At 37.8% G+C, this 25745-nt stretch overlaps 1 protein-coding gene across 1 annotated transcript in view; it reads right to left on the bottom strand.

The window, feature by feature from the left end:
* The window catches only part of TRHDE (thyrotropin releasing hormone degrading enzyme), a 360129-nt gene that overhangs the window by 168981 nt on the left and 165403 nt on the right, over positions 1-25745 (bottom strand). The window contains exons 4-5 of the mRNA XM_058673432.1: positions 5070-5224; positions 1887-2000 (exon numbers count right to left, since the gene is read on the bottom strand). Coding sequence (XP_058529415.1) covers positions 1887-2000; positions 5070-5224 — 269 coding nt within the window. The remainder of the gene's footprint in view (positions 1-1886; positions 2001-5069; positions 5225-25745) is intronic.

Here is a 25745-nt window from a genome sequence, read left to right as displayed (position 1 = left end):
GACTTCAGCCACTAGCCCAAGGTGCTGGGGCCAAGAAAATAGATTTCATATTTTTCACAGTTCTACAACCCTACTTCCCTCTTTCATCCTTTCTTGAGAGGAAATAGAGATGATAAATAAGCTTATAGCATAGCTGATGGCGATGGTTTCATGTCTGTTTATATCAATGTTCAAACACAGAATTGTACATATTACATGTAGAATCCTTTCTTAAAAGCAATTTGCTTTAATTATTTTTGTCTGCAACATTGGAATAGGCATATAAAAATTCCACATAGCTATACAGAACCATGTGATATTTCAGTATATATAAGCATCATGCAGTGTCAGCCTTGATAAATATATCTATTTCCTCAAACCTTTAATATTTCTTTAGGGTGAAAATGCCCAAAGTCTGTATTCCAAGTATCTTTTTCTTCATTTATACAGAAATGTACAGTAAGCTAACATTATATAGAGAGTTATTCTATTGTGTAACAGAAAGACAAATACCACATGATCTCACTTCTACCGGAATCTAAAAATGGTAATCTCATACATGTTAAAAATGTAATGGTGGTTAATGACAAATAGGAAGAGAAGAGGGAAAGGAGTGAATAAGGTTCTGTTAACAGGCACTCAGTTGTGGTCAGCAGCAACAAAAGGTTCAAAATTCCAGCACAGTACCACGAGTATAGAAAATATACAGCTCCTTGTACATTAATCATACTTCAACAAATTGGGTAAAATATACACAATGAATCTAGAAAATATCTAATGAAATGCATATTAACTTCGGGTTTCCATTTCCCTGAACTTTTTGAAGATTCCTTATACAAAATCAATCTTGTGTATAGTCCTCATAAGGAAGATTTAACTCTGGGTATTGAAGAATGCTGGTACGTTTAAGATGCACTTGACTAAATTTAAAATTCAATGTCAAACTAACATATAATTTTGCATCTATTTAAGAATAACATAGTCTCACTGATATGAGAAATTGGTTTCATGGCTATATTATTCAGATGTCAATATTCATCAAACCATACAGTTTATTGCATGCCAATTTACATCAATGACAATATAAACTAAACAGACTTATTTAAAAGAGACATTAAAACCATATCCTCTCTCCGCTTTATCTTCCAGGATGCCTGGAGACATCACAGCCTAAGGCACATCAAACCCTAGTTCAGACTCAGGTATATTGATATGCTCTTAATGTACATGTATAATGTGCATCATTCTTCATAAGTAAAGCTAATGGCTTCTTCGTAAGAAAGTTCATTCTAAAATGCATTCATCTACAAGAACGCACCAATGTTTGAGCTAATTTTTGCTCCATCTCCTGTAAGAAATTTCAAATTCTCTCTCTTCTATATATGTGAGTAATTTTAAAAGTTTGTGCAAAGTGGAATTAAAATATTTCATTGCAAAAGCTTTGGAGATCCATGCTTATCCATTCACACACTGAACTTCAAATTTCTGGCAACAAAATAAACTTACCTTTGGATTCTGTTTTCCATGAACTTTTTCAAGTACCCCTCATTGAAGCACCCTGTGTACTTAAGGCATTATTTATTGATTTCTTTTGAGCTCTCTATTTAAAAGGATCATTTGTCTCCTTTAGAAGATATCACAATTTAGAGTATTTACATTTGAAAAAATGCAACATGTTGAAATTAATATACAACCAGTCAGATTCAATTTAGTTCATATTGAAGAAAAGAGAACTCTCTTGGAATCTTAACACTGAAATTGCTAAGTATTTTTCTCTATGTGGCAGTTGATTTTTTCCATGTATCAGTTGTTGTTTTCAGTTGTCTCTAAGGATAATATAAGCCTAACGGAACACCAGATCTACCTTTCACTGGGAGTTGCAAAGTAATAAAGTAAAATGCTCTTACCATATTCCAACCAGGGTAGAGGTAGTCTGTACCAACGAATTCAAAGTAGTGAGCAAAACCTTCCTTCAGCCACACATCTTCCCACCACACAGGTGTCACAAGGTCACCAAACCACTGTAGTATCCAAACAAATGGCATCAGGCAGAATCAAATCCATCTCACAGTGATTTTATCTAAAATTATATGTATTAGCCACAATGATCATAATTAGAATTCATTCCCCAATTGATTTTGTTATCTTACAATGTCTTGTGGCGAGACTCTATTGATTTACTTGAGTACTTAGGCAACATTAGTTTTCATAAATGCATTTGGGGAAGAATTCAAAACAAAAGATCAAGGAACACAAAAAATATGAGTATTTAACTCGGTGAAAAGAATTCAGGTAAGAAAAACTGAAGATAGCTGTCTTCAAATATCTGAAAGCCTGTTAAGTACTAGAGAAAAAGGAGTGCTTTGTATATTCCAATAATAGTAATAATAAATTACAAAACAGGGACTGGTGAGTGTAAATTAGAGTGGGTGAATATCTGCTGGTAGTATATAAAATCTTCCAACAAACTGCTACTACCTTGGCAGACATTAAGCAACTCAGGTGAGGAAGAGGCAGCTCAAAGAGGAGACACTGGCTGACCAAGAGAACTAAAGGCTTTTAGGACTCTCCACACCTCTCTCTATAATTCGACATTGATACGTGGATGCCCCCGAAAAACATTTGTGAAAAATTTAAATAACATTTTCACAGTACAATTATTCTGAACCAATTCTCAGGTCTGCAAAAAGTTGAAGGAATTTTTAAGATTATTATTTAAAAGAAAAAAAACCTTACATGGCAGGAGTTACCCTCAATACTTGAAATTCAAGAAAAAAAGTTAAATTATATCCCGTCTTAAGTAGCTGATACTTTGATGCAGAGGAAGATGTGGTAAGGCTGACCAAAAAAAAAAAAAAATCATCAAATGCAAAGCATAATATTAGACCTTAATAAAGTGTTTCAAAACAATGGGGCAGTAACTGCTTTGGGTTGTAAAAACAAAAATGTTTTGCCTAAGAAGGTGATTTACCACCCAGATTTTAACACTCAGGAGCTAGTCATGAAAATTGCCTTGGGCAATAGAATTCCAGGCAACTGTAAACTGGCTTTAGCATGAAGACAACAATGTAGGAATGGGTTAGTTAAAAAACAAGAAGAGAAGAGGAGGGGAGGGGAGGGGAGCGGAGGGGAGGGGAGGGGAGGGGAAGGGAGGGGAGGGGAGGGGAAAGAAGAACTTATGCAGCTAGAATATAGCAGCCTAGACGAGGTGTATGAAAAAGTCGTGAAAGGCAGATAAATGTGAATCGAGTTCTGTTTCAGGACCTCAGTAAAGACCTGGGTAACTGAACATTTCAATATCAATAAAAACAATCACTTCCTCACAAGGACCTCTCCTTGAAACACAAAAAGAAACAGCTCTGAATATGCTGATGAACACAAAATACAATTTTAAGCTTTTTAATCTTTATCAAAACTCCATTTCTGTTTCAAAGTGAATGGCTGTCTTCAGAATTGTGACAATAAATGGATGAGGAGGGGGTATAACAGAAATCAATCTGACAATGAAGGCAGAAATGACTAGAAGTGTTTTTGCTTGCTTCTAGTTCATTCGTCGCAGTAAGTGGCCCTCCACATTGTATCATAAGGAAGAAATGCAGGATATGTAACAAATGAAATTCCGTCTCTGAACAATTATGAAATAACAAGTGTTCTTTCATTCCAATAGAACTGTACATCTAACCTGTCATTTGTAGGAAGGCTTTTGCTTCAAAGAGTTGTAGATGTAAGGGTGAAATGATTCTCCTTCACTGAGAAGGGAAATCCTGGTTAGGTTTGTAAGGGTCCGTTTAAATATGTGAAGTTAGGACACATGCCAGGCTGTGCCATCCAAGTGCACTGACAATTCAGCAGATAGACTTATGGCCTGCTCCATGACGTCAGTGTTCATTTGGTAATCTTTAGCAGTTCTTTCAATAATGGCATTTCCCACATCACTCCTCAGCTTTTCCATCTTTTAAAATGTGTTGGACTCAGGCCCATACGGTGGCCTATCAGCTAAAATCCTCACCTTGGGCATGCCGGGATCCCAAATAGGTGCTGGTTCTAATCCCAGCAGCCCCACTTCCCATCCAGCTCCCTCTTTGTGGCCTGGGAAATCAGCGAAGACAGCCCAAAGCCTTGAGACACTGCACCTGTGTGGTCGACCAGAGGAAGCTCCTGGCTCCTGGCTTCAGATGAACACAGTGCCGGCACTTGGGGAGTAGATCAGCGGATGGAACATCTTCCTCTCTGTCTCTCCTCCTCTCTGTGTATCTGACTTTCCAATAAAAATGAATCAATCTTTTAAAAAATGTATTGGACTTATAACATATTGAAGGCTGCTATTGTGGTGTGTCCTCTGACATTTTGTGTTTAAAACCTCCCATAGTAGATATTACTTTCTATTAACATGGATACTTGCATTCGAAGATGTTTTTCACTAAAGTCAAGATTCAGATAAGCAGAACAAATTTCTCTAACATATTTTGCTCACTCTGAAAAATTATAAAATCACTATTTTATAATGAGTTTCACTACAAAGGTGGCTGGTGTACATGAATCTAAGAAAAAAATATCAATCATTTTAGAGCAAAGAGTTTACAGCTGTATTAGTAAAAGACATCCTAAGTGTTTATATAATGGGTAAGGGGCAAAAATAAATTGATTACAGTAAAAGCAAATTTTGACAAGTACACAAAACTCAGCTTCATCTTACAGCAATATAATAAATCACTGTAATCGTTGTGCTTATCATACACATACACTAATAATCACAAGGAAAGAAAGCCAGGCTGATAAGATGTTGTAACAAGATTGCTACTCCAAACAGACTGCTTTGTGTCCACAACTCCACTAAACTGAGTGACAGCTACTTATCGGTTCTGATTAGCATGTTTATTTCCCATTTTATTGTCAATTGAAGCAAACAGCGTATCTTCCAAAAGAAACTACATAGTACTCCACGTAAGCTTAAAACTTAATTGTGTAGATAATAATGTAGAATAATAATTGAATAATACTTGTGTAAGAAGATAATCTAGGTAATTGCAATCATTGTTCATTTTCAATAGCTTGCACAGCATACTTACACCTGATGCTTTTTCTCATACCTGGTGACATATTTCATGAACAATGACCATGGTGACATCCAGCAAATAAGAAATAGATGAAACACTGGGATCCAGCAGTATTCTTTGCTCCACAAAAATACTCAGTCCCCAGTTCTCCATAGCAGCATACGGATGCTTAGGCACAGCTAGAAGATCTAGAAATAGAATAGAACAATTCCAAAAGCATTAACAAAGACACTAGATCTTAAAGGAATCCACACATTCTAATTAGAAGAAATAACTGTTCTTTTTTGGTTTTTTTTTTTTTTGTAATTTAAACTACCTGCCATTTCTACACGGCAGGGCAAACATAGGTTACCACTGTAAATGCTGGTCCCGTCCATTCATCACAGTTCATTTGCAGGCCCAGCACTGTGGGTAACTCCAAGTATCGGCACTATTATTAATGGACTCATCCTAAGAAGTTCCAGAAAGTCAAAGAAACTAAAGACAGCAAAAATTCAAATCAAAAACAGTGTATGCTGCAGCGAAAATCTACATCAATGTAGTGAACTCTCTATTATTTTTTTTTCATCTGGATATTTTCCAGGAAAAAAAAAATAATATTAGTTTTAAAAGTCAGTGTCAATTTTTTTTTAATTCTAGTGTGTTTTTTGCTTCTGTTAAAAATGTTACATGACAATATAACCTACAGAAATCTGTGATACCAAATTCATGGCAAAAGAGGGAACCCATCGACTTTGGGTCTGGCCATTGCTAACTATTAACTAAATGTGCAACATTGGAAAGTTACCTAATTTCCGAGATCACAATTCCCTCACCTATAAAATAAGGTTATTGGCCTTATCTCCAAAATGTCTTCCAGATCTAAATCTCTATCATTAGATGATTCTAAAATTTGAGATCATTTTAAAGGTTGCAGTTATTAGCAACTTCTGGTTACGGTGACACAAAAAGTTCATGCTTTGATGAACGCCCTCTGCTTCAGACACACAGTGATGATAAATAAAATATTAAGAGCAAAGACAAGAAAACATTACCAGGTTCAAAAACAAACTTCTCAATAGACCAGAAATAGTACAGAAATGCCAAGTGGTGACAACATGTGAGCCTCAGGCCTGCTGAATGCTGGCTCTAAAGCAAGCAGCGGCAGCTGGGAACTGGCCCAGGCAGGAGTCACCAGGGCCAACAGGATCTCTGCCAGGCTGACTACTCGAAGTGAGGGGGCTGAGTTAGGGCACACATGCTCAGGAAAATAAGCTGAAAATAGCTCAGAGCTCCTGGCTTCCTAGGAGAGCTAGCAAGTGGCAGGGAAGGACTGAAACCCAGCAGTGTGGCTTTAGTGCCTGCGCCCATAATCACAAAAACATGCCCGTAGTTTCTGACCTAGAACTTCCACTTGCCAATAGGAACCATGGAGTAACTCTCCAGGAAGCCATGGAAAATCTGCACAAGAACTGCTTCCTGCTGTAATTTTTGTAAAACCGAAAAGTGAAAATCATAAGGCTCTAAACCTAACACTGCAAGAAGAAACTGAAGGTTACAAAGGAGAGAACCATACAGTAAGTAAAATAAACAATCCCACCAATTTTAATACAATGTGTTTCAACATGGACAGAAAAACATGGTGGAAATAAAGTATAACATGAGCCCATTGCATATACTACTTAAAATCAAACAGGTTCATACTTGGTGTTTGTAATGGATACTCACAGGCAGACAGTGACGGTAAACACACAGACACACATGTATTGCAATGACAAACACTACACCTGTGATCCCCACTGCTTCAGGGAAGACAAAAGGGAAAAAAGATAAGGAGCTGTCACTTAAATAAGTTAATGTTAATTTAATAGTGCCCTTAATATTAATTTTTATATTGCTAATTAAGAACTTAGGGCTTGATTATATTACTGAGTCTTTTACATATGCTTTAAATATCTCACAATACTATGATTAACATAAGTCAATCAATTTCCCATAATTGATATACAATTATTTCTGACTTTAACAAATATCATAACACTGGTGATGCACAAAAGCTGGACATGTATATTAAAATGAATAAAATATGACCCCTGTATTCCACTACATTTTAGATTAGGGATGAGAACATTAGGACTATAACAGACACATACGGGCAAATGACAGAAAATTCAAAAGCACTGTTAAAGAGAAAAACAACCTGGTTACAGAGGTTCTTAAAAGAGATGGAATTTGGGTTGGACTTCATGTATACAAAAAAAAAAAAAAAAAAAGGATTTCAACAGATAGGCAGAAGCAATCCAGGCATTCACATACTCAACAAATATTTATTGAGTGTCTCCACTGTTCAAATAGACATCGTTTTGTCCTCTTCTACACCATCTTGGCTCTCTGTTATCATAGAAATGATTTCATATGTGCATATGAATCCATTTAATAGATAAGTTTAGTAAGTGATAAATGCTACAAAGAAAAATCAGAGTAAGATGGAGACTGACAGGCAGGGAAGCCAACACTACTATGGCCAAGGTAGAACTCACATCTTAGGTGTGATGTAGATGATGCTAGAATCGCTTTGTCTTTGTACTGTAAGAAGAGTGGCCTATAAACAACAAAAGCAGAAAGGCAGAAAAAGAAAGAAGATACTGGAGTATCTGAAACATACAGAGCAGAATGCAACTCAGAGGATTAATACTAACTGCAAAGAAATAACAAATAAACACTCAACAACATTTTAACATAAGACATTACCTAAGGGGAACAAACTAGATAACGCAGCAAGGTGAATAGATTCTTCCACCAGTAGATACCAAGAGCTGTGGTAGACACGGGGGCACACGTGGACTACCAAGCCTACAGCAAAACAGAAATAATTCTAAAAGCCACTGACCAGGGGCGGAGTGGCAGCCTAGTGCTAAAGTTCCCTCGCCTTGCATTGCTGGGGTCCCCTATGGGCTCCGGTTCATGTCCCGGCTGCTCCACTTCCCTTCCATCTCCCTGCATGTGGGCTGGTAAATCAGTAGAAAATGGTTCAAAGCCTTGGGACCCTGCACCCTTGTGGGAGACCTGGAAGAAGTTCCTGGCTTCAGATGGTCTCAGCTCCAGACATTGCTGCCACTTTGGGGTGAATCAGTGGACAGAACATTTTTCTTTCTGTCTCTCTTTTTTCATTGAAAGTATATCTGACTTTCAATGAAAATAAATAAATCTTGAAAAATTCAAAAAATTAAAAATCTAATAACCTCCCAAGAACATGTAAACAAATCAAGCCACACACATGGAATTGAATTAGCTTAAATGGCACTGAGAGAAGACCGCTGCTATAGAGCCGGATTATAGTGTGGAATTTGGACAAAGACGACACATTACTTATGCAGCCAGCACAGTGGTGCTGCAGGCTAATTTTCCATCCTGTGGCACTGTCATCCCATATAGGTACCATTTCTTATCCCAGTTGCTCCACTTCTGATCCCCTCCCTGTTTAGAGCCTAGGAAAGCAGTAGAGGGAGACCTGGAAGAAGCTACTGTTCCTAGTTTCAGAAAAGCTCAGCTCCAACCACTGCAGCAATTTGGGAAGTGAACCAGAGGATGGAAGACTTCTCTACTGAAAGAAAGGAGAGAACACACTGCTCCGCAGTCATCGTGCAACAAAAGCATGGCGAGCAGTGGTCAGCAACCACAGCAAGGAGCAGTCGAAGGCTTATACCAAGGATGCTAGACACCACCGACTTAAACAGGCAATGGGAAACATATTGCTAATCTACAATTTGGACAGCAAAGAAAACAGGCCTGGATAAGAAATATAGAACAACCACACAAGTACTCTTCAACAAATAGAACCAGCTTTCAACAAAATGTTTGAAGGGCAGAGTAAACACAGAGGGACAGGAAATATGGGGTGGGATATAGATAGGCTTTACAAAAGTTACAGTAATCCTGTTTATGGAAAGAAGAAAAAGAGAATACATAAATACACCCAAATTATGCTACAATGTTTATAATAATCCTACACCAAAATACTAAAGAAACTTGGGTTTTTTCCAACTTTTTTGAGATAGCATATTTTTAATTTGTGTTATAGCCAAAGGCTATTGACTCCAATAAATAGAGAATTCAACAAGTAAAAAATGAACATAGTTGAGCAGGAAAAAGGTAAGCGTTATAAAGAATAAGGAAATGAAAATATTTCACATAAAGTATATTTTAACTCACAAAATCACTAAAACCATAGCAGAAATTTTGATTTTGCTTACATTACTGTGACATTTTAACAGTGCCTCTTCCCTAAAAGAGAAAAAAAATACACCTGAAGAAAACTCATGAGAGTTTAATAAATGTACTTGTATCAAGCATAAGTCTACAAAGGATAAGTACATAAACATACAGCTATAACCAATAGCAAAAAAAAACCTACAAACATAATGTTCATCAAAAGACATACACATAACAAAATGAATACTCAGCAATAAAAACAAATGAAGTATAGACATTCTACAATATGACTGAATTGCAATATTATACTGAATAATAAAAACGATGTATATTATCAATATATTTCATTATCCATGATGTTCATTTAAATTCCTGAGAAAATTAATTTGTAGTGTCAAAAAATAGATCAGTGGTTGCCTGGGGACAAAGATGGGAGGGATTACAACACAACTCACTTAGAAGTAGTTGATTTGTTCTTTGTAGTGGTGTTTTCATGAGGATATGCATGCTGAAATTAGCAAATTAAATATTTTAAATATCAGTAACTTATTGCCTGCCAGTCACTGATGCTCATGAATAAAACAAATGCATCAGTAGCTGAAATATTTTGCTTATTTGAGGTAAACATTTCTTCACAATGAATTGTTTTAATTTTTGCAAACTATATTTTCTGTGAGACTGTATACATTAAAATATGCACTTATAACTTTTAAAGCCTTGACAACAGAAAACAAAAATATTTCAAAATATTATGTAGAAATTCAAAGTCCTATGTAAAATTATTCATAGTATTCTTTTTCCAATTAGTACAGTCCAAAAATACCATGAATAATCTGTAGAATGCTAGTGAATCTTACTTCCCTTAATCTCCTCCAATTTAGCTTCAGTTACTACAACGTCTTCTATCCTAACACCACATTGAAGCAGCTTTCAAACACTAAAGTCAGAAAATCTCATGATACTTCTAAACTTGTATCTTTAGTTTCTTAGCTAAGAATTATTACTAATTCAAGAATACCCATGTTTTTCCACTTCTTAGATTAGCCTTCTTGATACATCTTTTTAAAGCTTCTTTATTATTCCTTGACATTTGAAAAACCAAAGTCCCCGGGATTTCTTTCTGTGATTTTCACTTTTAGTTTTGAATAATCCACTATAGTGGCTTCAATGCATAACTTCCAAAATTCATGTTGAATTATAATCTCCATCATGCAGCTGTCGAGTGATAGGAAGCCCTTCAGGAAGGGACTAGGTCAGGAAGATTTTACACTCACAAATGGATCTGTACATTATATAAGGGAGCTGTTTCATGTCCCAGCTGCTTCCATTTCCCAGCTCCCTGCTAATGGCCATGGAAAAGCAACAGAATATGGCCCAAGTGCTGGGCCCATGCTGCGTACATGACAGACCTGGAATAAGCTCCAGGCTCTAGTCTGTTGTACAATAAGGGGAGTGAACCAGAGGCCGGAAGATTCTCTAACTCCAACTCTAATTCATTAAATCGTTCAAATGAATGAAAAAAAATAAAAGGAAGAAAAGAAGAAAAGAAGGAAGGAAAGGAAGAAAAGAGGGAAGAAAGGAAAGATGGTGGTAAAGGAAAACTATCTCTACTTATTCAAAAGCATCACCACACCAGCCTGGGCATCATCATACCTGGGCAGAGAACAGATCTGCTGTCAAGCCCTGAGTATGGAAATTCACAAGGATTGTTACCTTACAGCTTTGGGGAGGCGGTGAGCCAAATAATACACAAGTCGGTACATAAATCAAGAAGACAACACAAGACTGCCACTGGAACTATAACGAAAGCAATGTAGGAATATGTTAAAGAGTAACAATAACACTATTTTAGATTGAATGATGAAAGGAAGTTTTGTTTTGTTTGAGAAATTAAAACCCAAACTAAGACATTGATCTAATCCTCAAGGCAAGGGATACATGGTTTTTATCTCATTAGCTGCATTTCTATTGCCAAACACAGTTCAATATACATGGCTCTCGTTCAAAAAATAATCATTATTAATTGCAATGCTTTCCCTGTGATGTCAAGTCCTGCTCAATACAACTTACAACTTGCTTTGTTTGAGGTTATAAGCCAAACAGACACACAGTCCTTATCAAAAACCATCTAAGTAAAGGCCTCAATTTTACAAGTCTAGCCATAAGTTCCATGGTTGTGCTCTTTGCTGAATGAAGCACTCTGCTGCTCCTTAAAATCCCTTGGCAGACCTAGGCTAATTATCTACTTGCACTCCCTTCAGATTCCCACACAGGTTATGAACTCTTTGCTCTGATCCTTCTACCCCAATTAGACCTTGCTTTCAAACCTCCAGGCTTCTGACCTAACATTTCTGTTTCCTGCTTCATTTAACTCTTTAAATTTCTGCTTCAGAGGCAGGCTTTTGACCCAGTACTTACATTGACACTTCAGACACAATATTCTGTATCCAAATGCCTAGTATGAATGAGCCTCCAGCTCCTCCATCACCCATCCAACTTCCTGCTGATTCTCACCCTGAGAGGCAGCTACTGATGGCTCAAGTGTGATTAATCACAAGTGGAAGATCTAGATTGAGTTTCAGGCTTCTGGTTTTGGCTGAGACCAGCTTTGGATGCTGCAAGCATTTAGGAAGCAGATGAAAAGTCTACCTGTTTGCCTGCCCTTCACCCTTCTTCTTTGCAAGCCTAATGAAAATCAGTACAAATTAAAATTTCTTCTTTAATACTGTCTCCAATGTTACATCCAAGCGGCATCTCAATTACAATGCGGATTATTTCTCCAATTCAGAGGCCAATGCTTTCTTCAGTGGTCATAAAGGCTGAAGATCCAAGCTTTGGTTCCCACACTGTCTATCTGTGAGCACTCAAGAAAACTGTTCTACCTTTTTCCAGATTTAACCTCCTCATTAATAAACCAACAATGTTAAAAGTACCCACTTTCCAAGTTGCTATAAAGGTTAAATGAGTTAGATCTAAGCACAAGACATAACAAGTCAACGTTCCCCTCTTTGGAAATGTTTCCGGTTCATCGCCACTGGGAGGACCTGTGTGTATCACAGGCCTTTGCTAGAAGAGGAGTCTTAACCTTTAAAGAAAATGAAGTTTTGTTGAACAAATCTTTGGGCAGCGAGCCAGAGAATAGAATATAACATGCTCTCTGTCTGTCTGTGCCTTCCTCTATGATATTCTGCCCTTCAAGATTAAAATTTTAAAAATATAAGAACTGGAAAAAATTAAAAATTTCTCAGACCTGGCTCATAGCCTAGTAACTAAATCCTTGCCTTACACACCCAGGATCCCATATGGTTGCCTCTTCCTGTCACTTTTGCTCTCCTTCCCATCCAGTCTGCTGGTGGCAAGGATGACCCAAAGCCTTGGACCCTACACCCATGTCAGAGTCCCAGAGGAAGCTCCTGGTTCCTGGCTTCAGACTGGCTCTGTTCTGGCCATTGCAACTATCTGGGGAGTGAACCAATGAACGTAGCATCTTTCTCTCTGTAAATCTGCCTTTCTAATAAATATAAATAAACCTTAAAAAAATTCTTAATTAAAATGTTAAAATTTGAAGCAACATAGGATCTACCCAAATATTAGAAGATATCATCATAAAACAAGCCCATAGTATCATTCAGGAATACTAAATACATACCAAGTGTTACGGATTTGGGCCACAAAACCACATCACACACCAGGAAACACACAAGAGATTTACCCTCTGTAACCAGGGCCTAACAGCAAGACTTTTTCTTGGAGCAAAACAGAACAGCAACTCACTAGCAGAGGATAAAAACATATGAAAGTAATTGAAAGAATGTCATTTAGTCGACGTAAAGGACTTTATTAATCAGGGAAGAGTCTGATGGAGTGCTCCATAATAGGAGACAGCTTGGGACCACTTCCTCGTAATGGGGTTACCATGTGAGGGAGATGGCCAGGGCATACTGCACTGGGCTTTTATACATCTTAGGTGTGGGAGATGAGAGAAAGTAGCAGCTCCCCTGTTTGCACACGCCTGTGACAAGTAGCATCATGGCAGGTGTAGACCTTCTGCACAGAGGCAAGGTCAGGATGACTCACCGTGACTTGGCATTCCAAATGTCCCTGGATGGGAGTGTTCGCTGGACCTTGGCAGAGAGCTGCAGTCACTCCTGTTCTGCCTAACCTAACACTAAAAGCATACCATTAAAAAATCACAAAGGTGCATTTTGCTTATTTTACTAGAGTTCTGTCAAGAAAGTATTTACATATGCATTCATGTTTTAGGGGTTTTTTTTAAAGATTTATTTATGTAACTTGAAAGTCACCATTACAGAGAGAGGGAGGGACAGAGAGAAATCTTCCATTCAGCAGTTCCAGCCCCAAATGGCCACAATAGCTGAGCTGATCTGAAGTTAGCAAGTTTTTTTAGACCTTCTGCATGAGTGCACAGGCCCAGGGATTTGAGCCAGCCTCTGCTGTTTTCCCAACCCATAAGCAGGGAGCTGGATCAAGAAGTAGAACTGCTGGGACTAGAACCAGTGCCCACATAGAATGCTGGTGCCAGTGCCGAAGGTAGAGGATTAATTCACTATACCACTGTAATGACCTATATGCTTGCCCTGACACATGACAGAAGGGATTCAAAAATACATGGGAAATCAATGTTATCTTTAATTCAGTTTCCCTTGAATCTTTGAAGCCCCTTGCCTATGATGGGTAAAGATATAAATTTCATTTGAAAGAGTATTATTTGTAGATGAAATAATAGGCATCACTCATTACTGAAAGTTATAAGAACAATTGTTACTTTTCTTTCAATCACTGGCACGTTCCTTGTATTTTCTTATGCACACATGGTAGGTTTTTGAATGATTTTAAATTCAGTTGACAAAGAGAAGTTTAAGCTTTGCTATTTTTGGATACCTTCCCATCAAATTTAAAAGAATATCAGACCTTCAAGGTTTTAAAACAAAATACACTTCTTTCCTGATGGACTTTCTATTTGGAAATATTTCATTCAAAAAAAAATCTGTTTCAGCTCCACATTTTGGGCTGCAACCAAATTTTAATCAGCAATACTTGTATTCGCAAGCCTAGCTTGTGAGTTCTCAAACTTTCAACATTCTCCTGAATTAGCATTAGGCCATAATATGCACTCAATGATTTTCCAGATCCTCCTGACATACACTCAAATGATATACATACACATTTTTTTTATTTCTGCCAGCACTTTTCCTCAACACTTACTGATTACTGTCAGTGGCAAAGGAGGAACACTTCATGTGTTGCTTGATTTCCTTTTTCCTTGCAGGAGAATTTCTATGCCAAGGGATTACTCCATAATGATGGAGAACATTGGTTAGTTTCTTATCCGTGCAATTTTTTAAATTAACCCTACTTTAACTTTCATCACCACACTGTGTATCTTCGTCACTGCTTATCTAGTACTTTCGGAATTCATGATCCATGGGCTGGTGTTTGGCAGAGCTGGTAAACCTACTGCTTATAAGGCTGACATCCCATGTGGGTGGCAGATCATTGACTGGCCACTCCACTTCTGATCCAGCCCTCATTTCTTTAAAACACTGACTTTTCAAAAAAAAAAAAAAAAAAAAAAACACCACCTCATGATCCAGGGTAAGCATTTTCCCAAGCAGTTAAGCTATCAGGGTCTCCTATCAGAGAGCCTAGGCTAGGTTCCTGAATCTAGCTCCTGGTAGTACAGGTCTCAGCACTAGCAGTGATAGATGAAGCATTTGGGAGACTTTGAGTTCCCCTGGATGTTGTGGGCTTTTAAGGAGTGAAATAGCAGATGGGAGCTCTCTCTCTCACACTCACTCTTCCTCCCTCACTCTCTCAAATCAATTTTAAAAATTGAAATTTACAATCTTTGCTGTAAAACTAGCAAATGGTTATCATGAAAACAGAAAAAAAAAATTATGAAACAATTCCTCTCTCTGTCAGCTGGTAAAAACTTAGTAAAAAATTAAGTTGAGTAACAATTGGTTTTTCACCCCCCAAAAAAAGTTATCTAAAACAATATATTTTCAATATAAAACTTCTCCCCTATTAAGGTTCAATTTTTAATGTATTTTCATTTACTCTAAAAAATACTTATCATTACCTAGTACAGACCAGATATGACCCAGGAATTGGATACGTAAATACTGAATGATACACACAATTCCCCTAACATTTCATGAAGCTTCAAAACTGTGATATAAACAAGTTAAAAATCATATCCATCAAAGAAACACATGAAGGCAATTATAGGATACTGCATAAGCTATCATGAGTGCATGGTGTAATGGATGCAGCTTAAAGCAGAGATTAAGAACATGAATTCAATTCTGCTACTTAATGGGGCACATTACTGATCTCTGCCTCTCAATTTCCTCACCTATAAAATGGAGATGAATATAACTGTAACTGTTTCACAGGAACACTATGACAACTGTTGTTAGAACACAACTCTCAAGAGTCTCACATTTCTGTACATCCTGTAAGCACAAACACTGACTCCTTCTCATCCCACACTGTCTTTTAGAGAACAGCTATATTTCAAAAAGAGGGACCCTGTTCTCTCCAGAGCCACAGGAGTGCTATGTACCACCACTAGTAAAAGAATCAGCTCCCCTGGCTTGGTGTTACTCCGCTGTAATATCATCCACCGCATGCACACATGCCACTTGAGCCCTTTTGTGTCACTCTACAACTGGGGCTAACGGAACTAGCAGAAAAAATGCTGACGCTGTGGCTACTGCTATAGCTGGAACAATTCAATCTTCAGGCTCTGATTTAAGAGTTTCAGACCTACTACCAGAATTTATGAAACACTGGCAAGCAAACTTGACAAGCTTCCACATGGTGTAAGCAAACACCTAAGACTCATCATAGTTCATGACAACTAAATGAGTGAATGCATGTGAGGTGCTTAGAACAGTGGCACCAAGTGGGAAATTCTCAATAACAATGAGCTATTATAGAACATGCAAAATGGCCTCCCAAAGATGTCCCCATTTTCATTCCCAGAATCCGTGAATGTATTGGGTTACATGACAAAAGGTTGCAGAGTTAAGGCCGCTAATCAGTACATGTACTGATGGGAACAATATGCCAGATTACTTAGGTAAAACAAGTACAATCACAAGACTGCTGAAAGGTGAAAGTAAGAGGCAAAGAAGTGTTGGGAGATGTGATATGAGGAAACGTCACCAAACATTGCTGGCTTTTAACACTGGAATCACAAGCCCAGGACTGTAGGTGCTCTTAGATACTGAACTGGATTGGAAACTTTTGAGAGCTCCCCTAAAGTCTCCAAAAAGAGCGCTATCAACTTCTCATCTACTTAGCTGCAAGATAATACACTGTGTTGCATTAAACAACAATGTGATAACTTGTAACAATAGCTATAAAATAATCAAAGCAGGGATTATTATCATTACCTTGATGATTGTCAGCATTAAAAAGTCCCTGATGCTGACATACACCTCAGAAGAGTAATTTAAGAGATCAGTGTGGTGGCTTAGCTAGCTAATCCTCAATCTGCAGCACTAGCCTACCATGTGGGTACCAGTTTGTGTCCTGGCTGCTCTTCCTTCCACCCAGCTCCCTGCTTATGCCTGGGAAGGCAGTGGAAGCTGGCCTAAAGCCTTGGGCCCTGCACTTGTGTGGGCAACCTAGAAGATGTTCGTGGCTCCTGATTTCCCACTAGCTCAGCCCCAGCCCTTGTGATCATCTGAGCATTGAACTAGTAGATGGAAGATCTCTCAATACTCTGTCTTTCCTTCTTTCTGTAAATCTGCCTTTCAAATGAAAACAAATAATTTTTTTTAAAAAATGAGAGACCTGTTGAATGAGAAGAAATAGCAAAAAGAAATAATATTTCAGGTTAAGGGAGAAGTACATTCAGAAAACTAATACTGTATGTAAAACTTTCTGTGAACAAATGAAAACATTGACATACCTGAAACAGTGACAAATCCTGCTGTGAACACATTGAGTGTGAGTGTTTCCTAGAAGATATATAATAAGACAATAAGTAGAGAAGCTTAATGCACTGAGGAGAGCTTGGCACAGGGGAGATTTCTTGAAAGATTTATTTATTTTTATTAGAGAGGCAGATTTACAGTGAGAAGGTGAGACGAAGATTTCCCATCTTCTGGGTCACTCCCCAGATGTCTGCAACTGCTAGAGCTGAATCTATGCAAAGCCAGGAGTCAGGAGTTTCTTCTGGGTCTCCCATGCAGATGCAACGAGATAGGTTTTTTCCCTATCCTTTGTCTTCACAGGCAACAAGCAAGAAGCTAAATAAGAAATGGAACAGCCAGGACCAAACTGTCACCCCAAAGAGATCCCACTACTTGGAGATGGAGGATTAGCCAATGGAGCTATTGTGCCAGGACCAGGGGATCAGATTTAAGAAGTCATTGATAAGCAGAGATGGGAAAAGACTACTGTTAAGTTGGGCAAAGCAGAAATGACTTCACTATCCTGTGGAAGTCAAGTGGATATTTCCATCCAGGAATGTTCGCAATGTCAAATCACTCTAACCTTGCCTCTGTAAAAAGATCAACACCTGTCCTTTATGAGTACCCTAAGCTATATGTTAGACATATGCAAACTGAAGAACACCTGCTTTCTCCTACCTCCCCCAGTGAAGATGTTCAATATCCTAGGAAGTCATTTCCCCTCACATGGTCATCCCACCACGTGGAAGTGGTCCTGTGCTGTCTTCTGCCAAGGAGTAGTCCTTCAGACTCTCTCCTCTGACCAATAAAACCCTCTGCCTGAATTAAACGTCTCCCTCTTTCACCCTCAATTGCCTCTGAACCTAATTATGACCAATGGTGAGTGGAGGAGAACACTGGATCAGAGGTCCGAAGGGCCCTGACACTGGAAAGACAGGCATAGGGATGTAGCCAATGGCAAGGCTCACCAGAAGAGTAGGACATCACATTAGCCAATTTTCTTACATAAATGACACCAGATTTAACCATACGTATCAGCAGCATTACCTGAAGGGAGAAAATATACAGCAGTCTCCTCTGACTTAGTAGGGAGACAAAGACACACAGTGGATACTCAAGACCACAGATAATATTAAACCCTACATATCGTATTTTTCCTATAAATATATACCTATGAGAGTTTAGTTGACAAATTAGACATGGCAATAGATGAACAATAACAAATGATACAACAATAGAATTGTAAATATATTGCAACCACTGTTACATGAATATAATCTCTCTCTTCCTGTCTCAAAATGTCTCTTTGTGCTCTACCCATCTTCCTTGTGATGACGTGCAATGACACCAGGCCTGCACGTTTGAATAATGTAAACTTCATGACTCGGTGTTAGGCTACCACAAGCACTGCAATACCTTCCAGTGTTTCTGATAACTGAGGCAGGGAACTGTCCACAGCATGGATATGCCTTGTCTAGGATGAGACAGAGTGGGACAGCATGAGATTTCAACATGCCACCCACAATGGCACATGATTTAAAACTTAGGAGTCACCTGTGTTCTGAAAGTTTACATTGTCACAGTTTTCTGACAGGGTTGAATGTAATGGGAACTGTAAGAATCAAATCTTTGGACGGGGCTGAGGTACTACCATACTGTTAGAAATACTCCTTCATCAGACCTTTAGTCACTGCCAGCTGTTGGAGCAGGTTCATTCTCACAGCATGCAACTCAGGTATCCTCCTCATTTGAGAAGTCTGAAGTAGCTGGAAGCCAAGTACAGAGGTTTGGAATTTCTTTAACTGACAGATTCACATCTACAGCACAACACAGTATGAAAATAGTACTCTTCATAAATGAGAATTCTTAACTTTTGAAATGTGGTGTTGACAATAAAATATATTTCCAAATTCACGTGTGATTCATACAGTCTGGGTAAAATCTGGCTACCTCTAAAAGAAATAATTTATGTAGGGTTAGTTAAGTGCAGACAAAAAATCATTGCGCCCTAGGGCTGGTTCCTCTTAGCATACAATGTACTTGTGGCAGCACAGTATTCAATCAAAAAAAAAATTGTAAACTAATTCAAAGGAAACAATCTTAGGTTCTTAGTTAAAACCTGAAAAGCCTTAATTTTCACTTAAATATATTTTGAAGCCTCCGAGGGCAGGAAAATCACTGACACCCAATGATTTATTGTTGATTCTTTTTAACCAGTTCTTGTTTCTGTACAAAGTATTATCTAATATGAACTACCATATAACTAATGCATGGATATTCCGAGGACGTGTAGCATAAACAGGAGTTGGTAAACTTCACTATGAAGTTGAAAGTTTTCTGGAGAAGTGTCTGAGAATGGGATAATAAAGGAAAACAGCAAAAAAAAAAAAAAAAAAAAAAAAAGGAAATAAACTTTAAAAACTGCAATTACCAAAACAAAAATATAGTGACATTGTGATTTTACTAAATTTTGACAAGAACATGAAGCCAATTTATCTTTAAGGAAACTGCAAAAAATTAGTTCTTGGTCTGCTTACTATTCTTTTATTACTCAAGCTATAGATTTACCATTTAAAATAACATCAAATCAGGCAAATGTCATGAACAAAAATTGATGTCATGTCCCATTTGGTATGATTACGTATCAGCTGGGAGGTATTGATCAAAACATGAACAATGTCTTTCATTACTGAAAGTACTTGATGCGCTGTTATAAATCTCTCCTTGAGAGCATAAAGAAACTGCCTTGTCCAAATTTTCCCCCAGAAGCATTTCTGAGAGCTTCTATTCAATGCCTTTTTTTCAAAACCCATTACTAGTGTTCCAAATATTCCCTAGTTCAATTTACATTAGATCAAGAAATGAAATACAGAAAGAAGTAATAATGAGCCAGACAGTGACTGAACCCCTTTCCTCCAAGCTCCAGTATCTGATGTGCGTCACTAAGCTATACTCCTAACGTGTATTTTATAGGAAGGAAATATTTTGTGCCCATAATGGGGAAATGCTGAGAAGGGGATTTTTTTGTACCCATCATAAAATATGTTGCTCCTAATGTAAATACTAGGGGAATCGACATGATGGAAAATTGCCAGAAGCCATTTTCCTAACACCAAAGTTAATAGAGCATGAAAGTTCTATAGCTCAAAACGACATGTAACAGATCTCTGTGTACTTGCAGCAGGAAGACTACCATGAAAACCATGGCAGCATTATTGGTGCTTTCATGTCTTCTTAATACGCAGTGCAAATTGTTCATCTGTATATTGAGAATCAGTTTGCAAAGCTGTTACAATTGAAAACATATACTAATGGAAACACAGTATAGGGAGCTGCACTAAAATGTAAGGATCCAATAGCATTCAAGCATCTGCTCATGTTTTGCACCACCATTTGAACACCCCAGGTCAAGAGCAGGAATGGCATCCTTTATAACCTGGTCACATTTCCACCCCGCTGGAATGACCTGGGAGGGCTACAACAATGTTTAGAATGTTCTAAGGGCAAAACACCTCTCTGAGTCTCAACAGGCATGAGCACACACACAGGCATAAACACATACAAATCTTCAGGAAGTCCACGCAAATGTGCATTTTGTTTAATTCTCCATCAACATTTAAAAATATATTTTAAGATATTTTGGAAAGCAGAAGAAAGCGGAAGAGTTGGGAGGAAAGCTTCCACCTACTAATTCACTCCGTCAGATTTCACAGTGGTTGTAAATGGGCCAGGACTAAGTTTTGCTTTAAGAACTCAATGCAGGTCTCACACATGGGTGACGGTAACCCAGTTAAAGGAGCAATCACTATTGCCCAGTCCAAGAGTCCCCATTAGGAGAAAGCTGGGGTAAAGAGGCAGAGCCAGATACTGAAGCCACGTACTCCTACGTGGGCTGTGGACATGTTAATTAGCATCCCAAATACAAACTTAAAGCACTTACTGCTTCATAAACATTTTGAAGTACTCTCACATACATACATGTACAGATTTAAAATACATTTATCTGTGTAAAAGTTCCATAAAATTATGTTTATATATATAAGCATATTATATAGATTATATAAATAGATTATTTCAATATACATACTGAGTATATATGAATATAAATACTGTGTAATATTACATGTGTTAATCAGTGCATACACTAAAAACCAATATAAACACAGGATTGCAATCACTGAATTTTTGTAAACCAGGTACATGTATGTGCCTGTGATTCTAAATTCATATTGGGAGTAAATTCCTCTAGTGCTATGTCACTTCACATAGATGAAAGGATTTAAACCAGGTCACATGTGTAGGTTTTATCCCAAGGGGTTATGTTTACAATGCTAGGTTAGGATAAGCTTGAAAAATAATTTGCAAGGCCTCCAACTTACTTAAATAAATAAATAAAACATTTCTAATTTTTACTTTTGTCACTTCTGCCATCTCATTTTGTTTTATTCCTAACTTGCTGGTTTATATATAATTCAAAATTTTTATTTTACTGGAAAGGCAGAGTTACACAGAGAAGAAGATGTGGAAAGATGATCCATCTGCGGGTTCACTCCACAATGGGCGGAGCTGAGCCAATCCAAAGCCAGGAGTCAAGAGCTTCCTCCAAGTTTCTCAAGAAGGTACAGGGTCTCAAGGCTTTGGGCCATTCTCTACTGCCTTTGCATGCCACAAGCAAGCAGTTGCATGAGAAGTGGGGCAGCCAGGATGTCACCCATATGGGATCCTAGTCCGTGCAAGGTGAGGATTTAGCCACTGAGCCATTAAGCCATTGTGCCTGGCCCGTATAATTCAAAATTTTATCAACTGTTACTACTTTCACAGGCCTTAAGCAGAGAGCTGAGTCAGGAATGGAACTGCCAGGATGCAAACTGGCCCCGTGCGGGATGCAGTCACCACAGGATAGAGAAATACCATGCTTAACCACTGCACCGGCCCAAAGATTTGAAGTTTGAAATCATCATTGAGCTTGGAGCGCTAATGAAGTAGTTATCTCTCCATCTGCTCTTTTTTTAGCCATCTTAGTGAATTTTTATAAGCTCTTAGAGGTATGAAATGAGCATTGTGTTCAAAAATTTAGAAAAAGTGCTCAGTGTTCTAAGACAAAAGGAACATGAATGAAAATGTTAGGGACAAGTTAGGATGGGAACAAACATAGAAGGGCACTATATGGCTTTCTGGGATTTTACTCAAAGAGCAGAAGAGAGAAAACAATTTAGCTACAGACAGAAAATTGGCATTCTAGCCTGGTGACTCCAAAGCGTGGTTCAGGAATCCACAGCATTGGCATTTCCTGAGAAGTTATTACAAATTCAGAACCTAGGAACAAGCTGCTGATCTGCTAGACGAGAGTGTGCATTTTAACAAGACCTTCCAGTGACTCACGTGTACATTAAAGTTTGAGAAGCATGGACCTACAGCAAATGTTGCATAGTATGTGCAGCTTTCCCCTGAGGTTATGCAAGGCCATCAACGAAGACGGGCTAGTAAATTAGAGCCTTTCTTTGTGTTTATTTTCATCTGGTGCAAGAAGAAGAAAGCTTTTTCAATATTCAGTGCAAAACTTTAATGCAGGTATTCTCCTTCACTAGAAGTACACTGATCAGAAAGCAATGGTTCCACAGTTATCATGACAGCGCCATTCTGCTTCATTCACTGTTAATGGGCTAGGACATACGGCAGTGCCTGAGTGCTGAATGAGAATTCTATCATGCACCTGAGGTCTTCCTTCAGAAAATAAACTGCTTTAGTGAATTTCTGCAATACGGAACAGTCTGAGGTTAATAGTAATAGAAATTACTGAATAAATAAATAAGTAAATAAATAAATTATAAACAAGAGCAAAGCTGAAATCTGTTAGAATCTTGGCAAAAAGTAATTAGCAAATGTTTTGAGCGCCTACAAATGACCAGGAACTTTCTAAGGAACTTAGAGGTATGGTCCAAGTTAATTACAACATTTCTCTGAGAAAGACACTAATAATAGCTCCATTTTGCACAGAGGGAATCGATATACAGAGTAGAACAAATAAATTGACCAGGTTACTCTTGTATTGGCAATGGTGTAATCTGTACCTTGGCAGTTTAGCTTAGTTCATCCAATCACTATAATATTTACCCTCTTTCCATTTTCATTAAAAGGTAAAAATAAAATTCAATTCTACATTTTTAAAATGCATACAACTTAGTATCAATAATATGTCTTATTGATTCCATCTTACTTTAATGGTGAAATTCATTCTAAATGCCTTTTGTACCTTCAAATCTAGCTTATAAAATTAAGTACTATGTTCATTTTATCTGCATTATCAAAATATAGCTACACAGAAATAAACATGCTCAAAAAGCTCTAGTAGTATTGAAAAAGGAGAGTAATAGAGAAAAGTGGAAGGGGGGGCGGAGAGAGAGGGAGAGAGAGCAGAGAGATGAAAGAAAGGAGGGAGGGAGGGAGAGAGGGAGGGGCAGCGTGAAAGAAGTGCCATTCTCAAATTTGAACATATATTGGAATCAACTGCAGGGCTCATTGCAGCACATACTTCTGGATGCAAAACCTAGAATTTCTAACTCCAGAGGTTTCAGGCCCAAGAATTTACACATTCAACACATTTCTGGGAGCTGTTCATAATGCTGGTCTTTGGATCAATTGTTCCAAAAGGAGAGTTTATAACAGAGATCCTCAAACACTATTGTACATTCAAATGGCTTCAGGGAAAAAAAATCGATATTTAGATTTCATGAAATTGGGACATTATCAAGGTAACAAAACAGGACTTTTCAGACTCCACTCTCCAAAATAAATATATTTAAGCAATTACACATACAAGCTAGGCTTTTGTGAGAATTAAGGAAATATGTGAGAGACCACAGCACCTGAATCTAGCAGGGATGGCCCATATTCCTGCATCCCAACCCCATTCGAGGAAGCACAGGAGATACCATCTACAAGGGGGAAGGACTTAGCCTTGGCTCGCAACCAGGCCCCTCAACACCAACTCAGTCCTTGGGTACTCAACTAGGCCTGCACCAGGAAAATCAGGTGCCAGACCAATCCCAGTCCCTTACTAACCACTAAAAGCTTAGAAAAGACCTATTCCAGCTCCAGGTTAAACCCTCTCCTAGATTTTGGCTTCAGGCCAGTTTGCTTTCGTGGACTTAGGATCTAGATCCATTCCTTTAGTTCCAATCAAGTAGTGCAACGCATTAAAACAGAACCCCAGGCCCAATTTAATCCTTTCAACACTAGTACCATCTATTAGCTAATCCAGTCACCAGCCAGCCTGCTTGAGAACTACAACAAGCTTGCCCATTGACAATGCAAGACAGTCTGCGCAGATCTTGGGACAGGCTGATTAGCAAAAAATGTTTTCCTAACAAAATAAATCTGCAAATACTGGAGTCATCCGCAACAACTTTAAATATGCAGAAACAAATAAAAGGCCAATGATGACTCTCAGGAAGGCATTACACTACCAAAGGGACAAAACAGAACACCAATTAGTGATCCTGAAGGAACAGAGATTTATGAACTACCTGATGAATTCAAAATAGCTTTTATAAATTCAGCAAACTTCAAAAAAAATACAATGAAGCAACTCAATAAAATCAGGGAACCAATAATCAAAAGGAGAAATATGACAGAACCAAAGAAATAGAAATATTTATGTTTATGGATTAGAATTAATATCATTAAAATGTCATACTATTCAAACAAATCCACACACTCATTGCAATCCATATTAAAGTGCAATTACATGGGAAAATAATTAAAATTCATAGTAAACTACAAAAGACTCCAAACAGCAATCTTGAACAAGGACAAATCCAGAGGTATAGCACAAAGTTATAGTAGTAAAAAGAGCACGATACTGGCATAAAAATAGTATAAGCGTTCCTCAAAATGTTAGAAATACAATGGCCACATAATCTAGCAACCCCTGGTTTATACACAAATGAACTGCTGAAAAGATATCAATCAGTACTCCCATGTTTATTGCAGTATTGATGAAAATAGCAAGTGTTTAACCCAAAAGTCCACCAGTTTATCAATGTATAAAGAATATGTGACATATATGCATGCTTTTAGGAAGGAAATTTTGTCATTACCGACAACATGGATGAATTTGTAAGGAACAATACTGAGTGCAATGAGCCAGGCACTGAAAGATAAATCCTGCATCTCAGTTATATATGGAATTTGAAAGTTTAAAGTCATGTAAGGAGGGGATAAATACTAGTTGCTAGAGAGATGTGGACAGAAGTTGGGGTTAAAGAATACGAAAATTTAGTTATATGCAAGAATAAATTTAGGAGACCTATTGTGCAGAATTGCAACTGTATGAATTTCACATTGCATTAAAAATTGCTAAGAGTAGATTTTAAGTTGTCTCATAACAAAAAATAAGTATTTGAGTTAATAAATATGTTAAGTAGCTCAATTTAGCCATTTCACAGTATATACACGTTTCAAAACACCATAGCATACATGACAGGCACATAAAATTTTTGACAGTTCAAATTAACCAATAAAAGATTCTGAATTAGTTCAACGATGGTAGGACTTAGACTCTCAAGTT

Source organism: Ochotona princeps, chromosome 15 (genome assembly GCF_030435755.1).
Source record: "Ochotona princeps isolate mOchPri1 chromosome 15, mOchPri1.hap1, whole genome shotgun sequence".
Classification (NCBI taxonomy): Eukaryota; Metazoa; Chordata; class Mammalia; order Lagomorpha; family Ochotonidae; genus Ochotona; species Ochotona princeps.
This window is presented reverse-complemented; position numbering and strand designations above follow the sequence as displayed.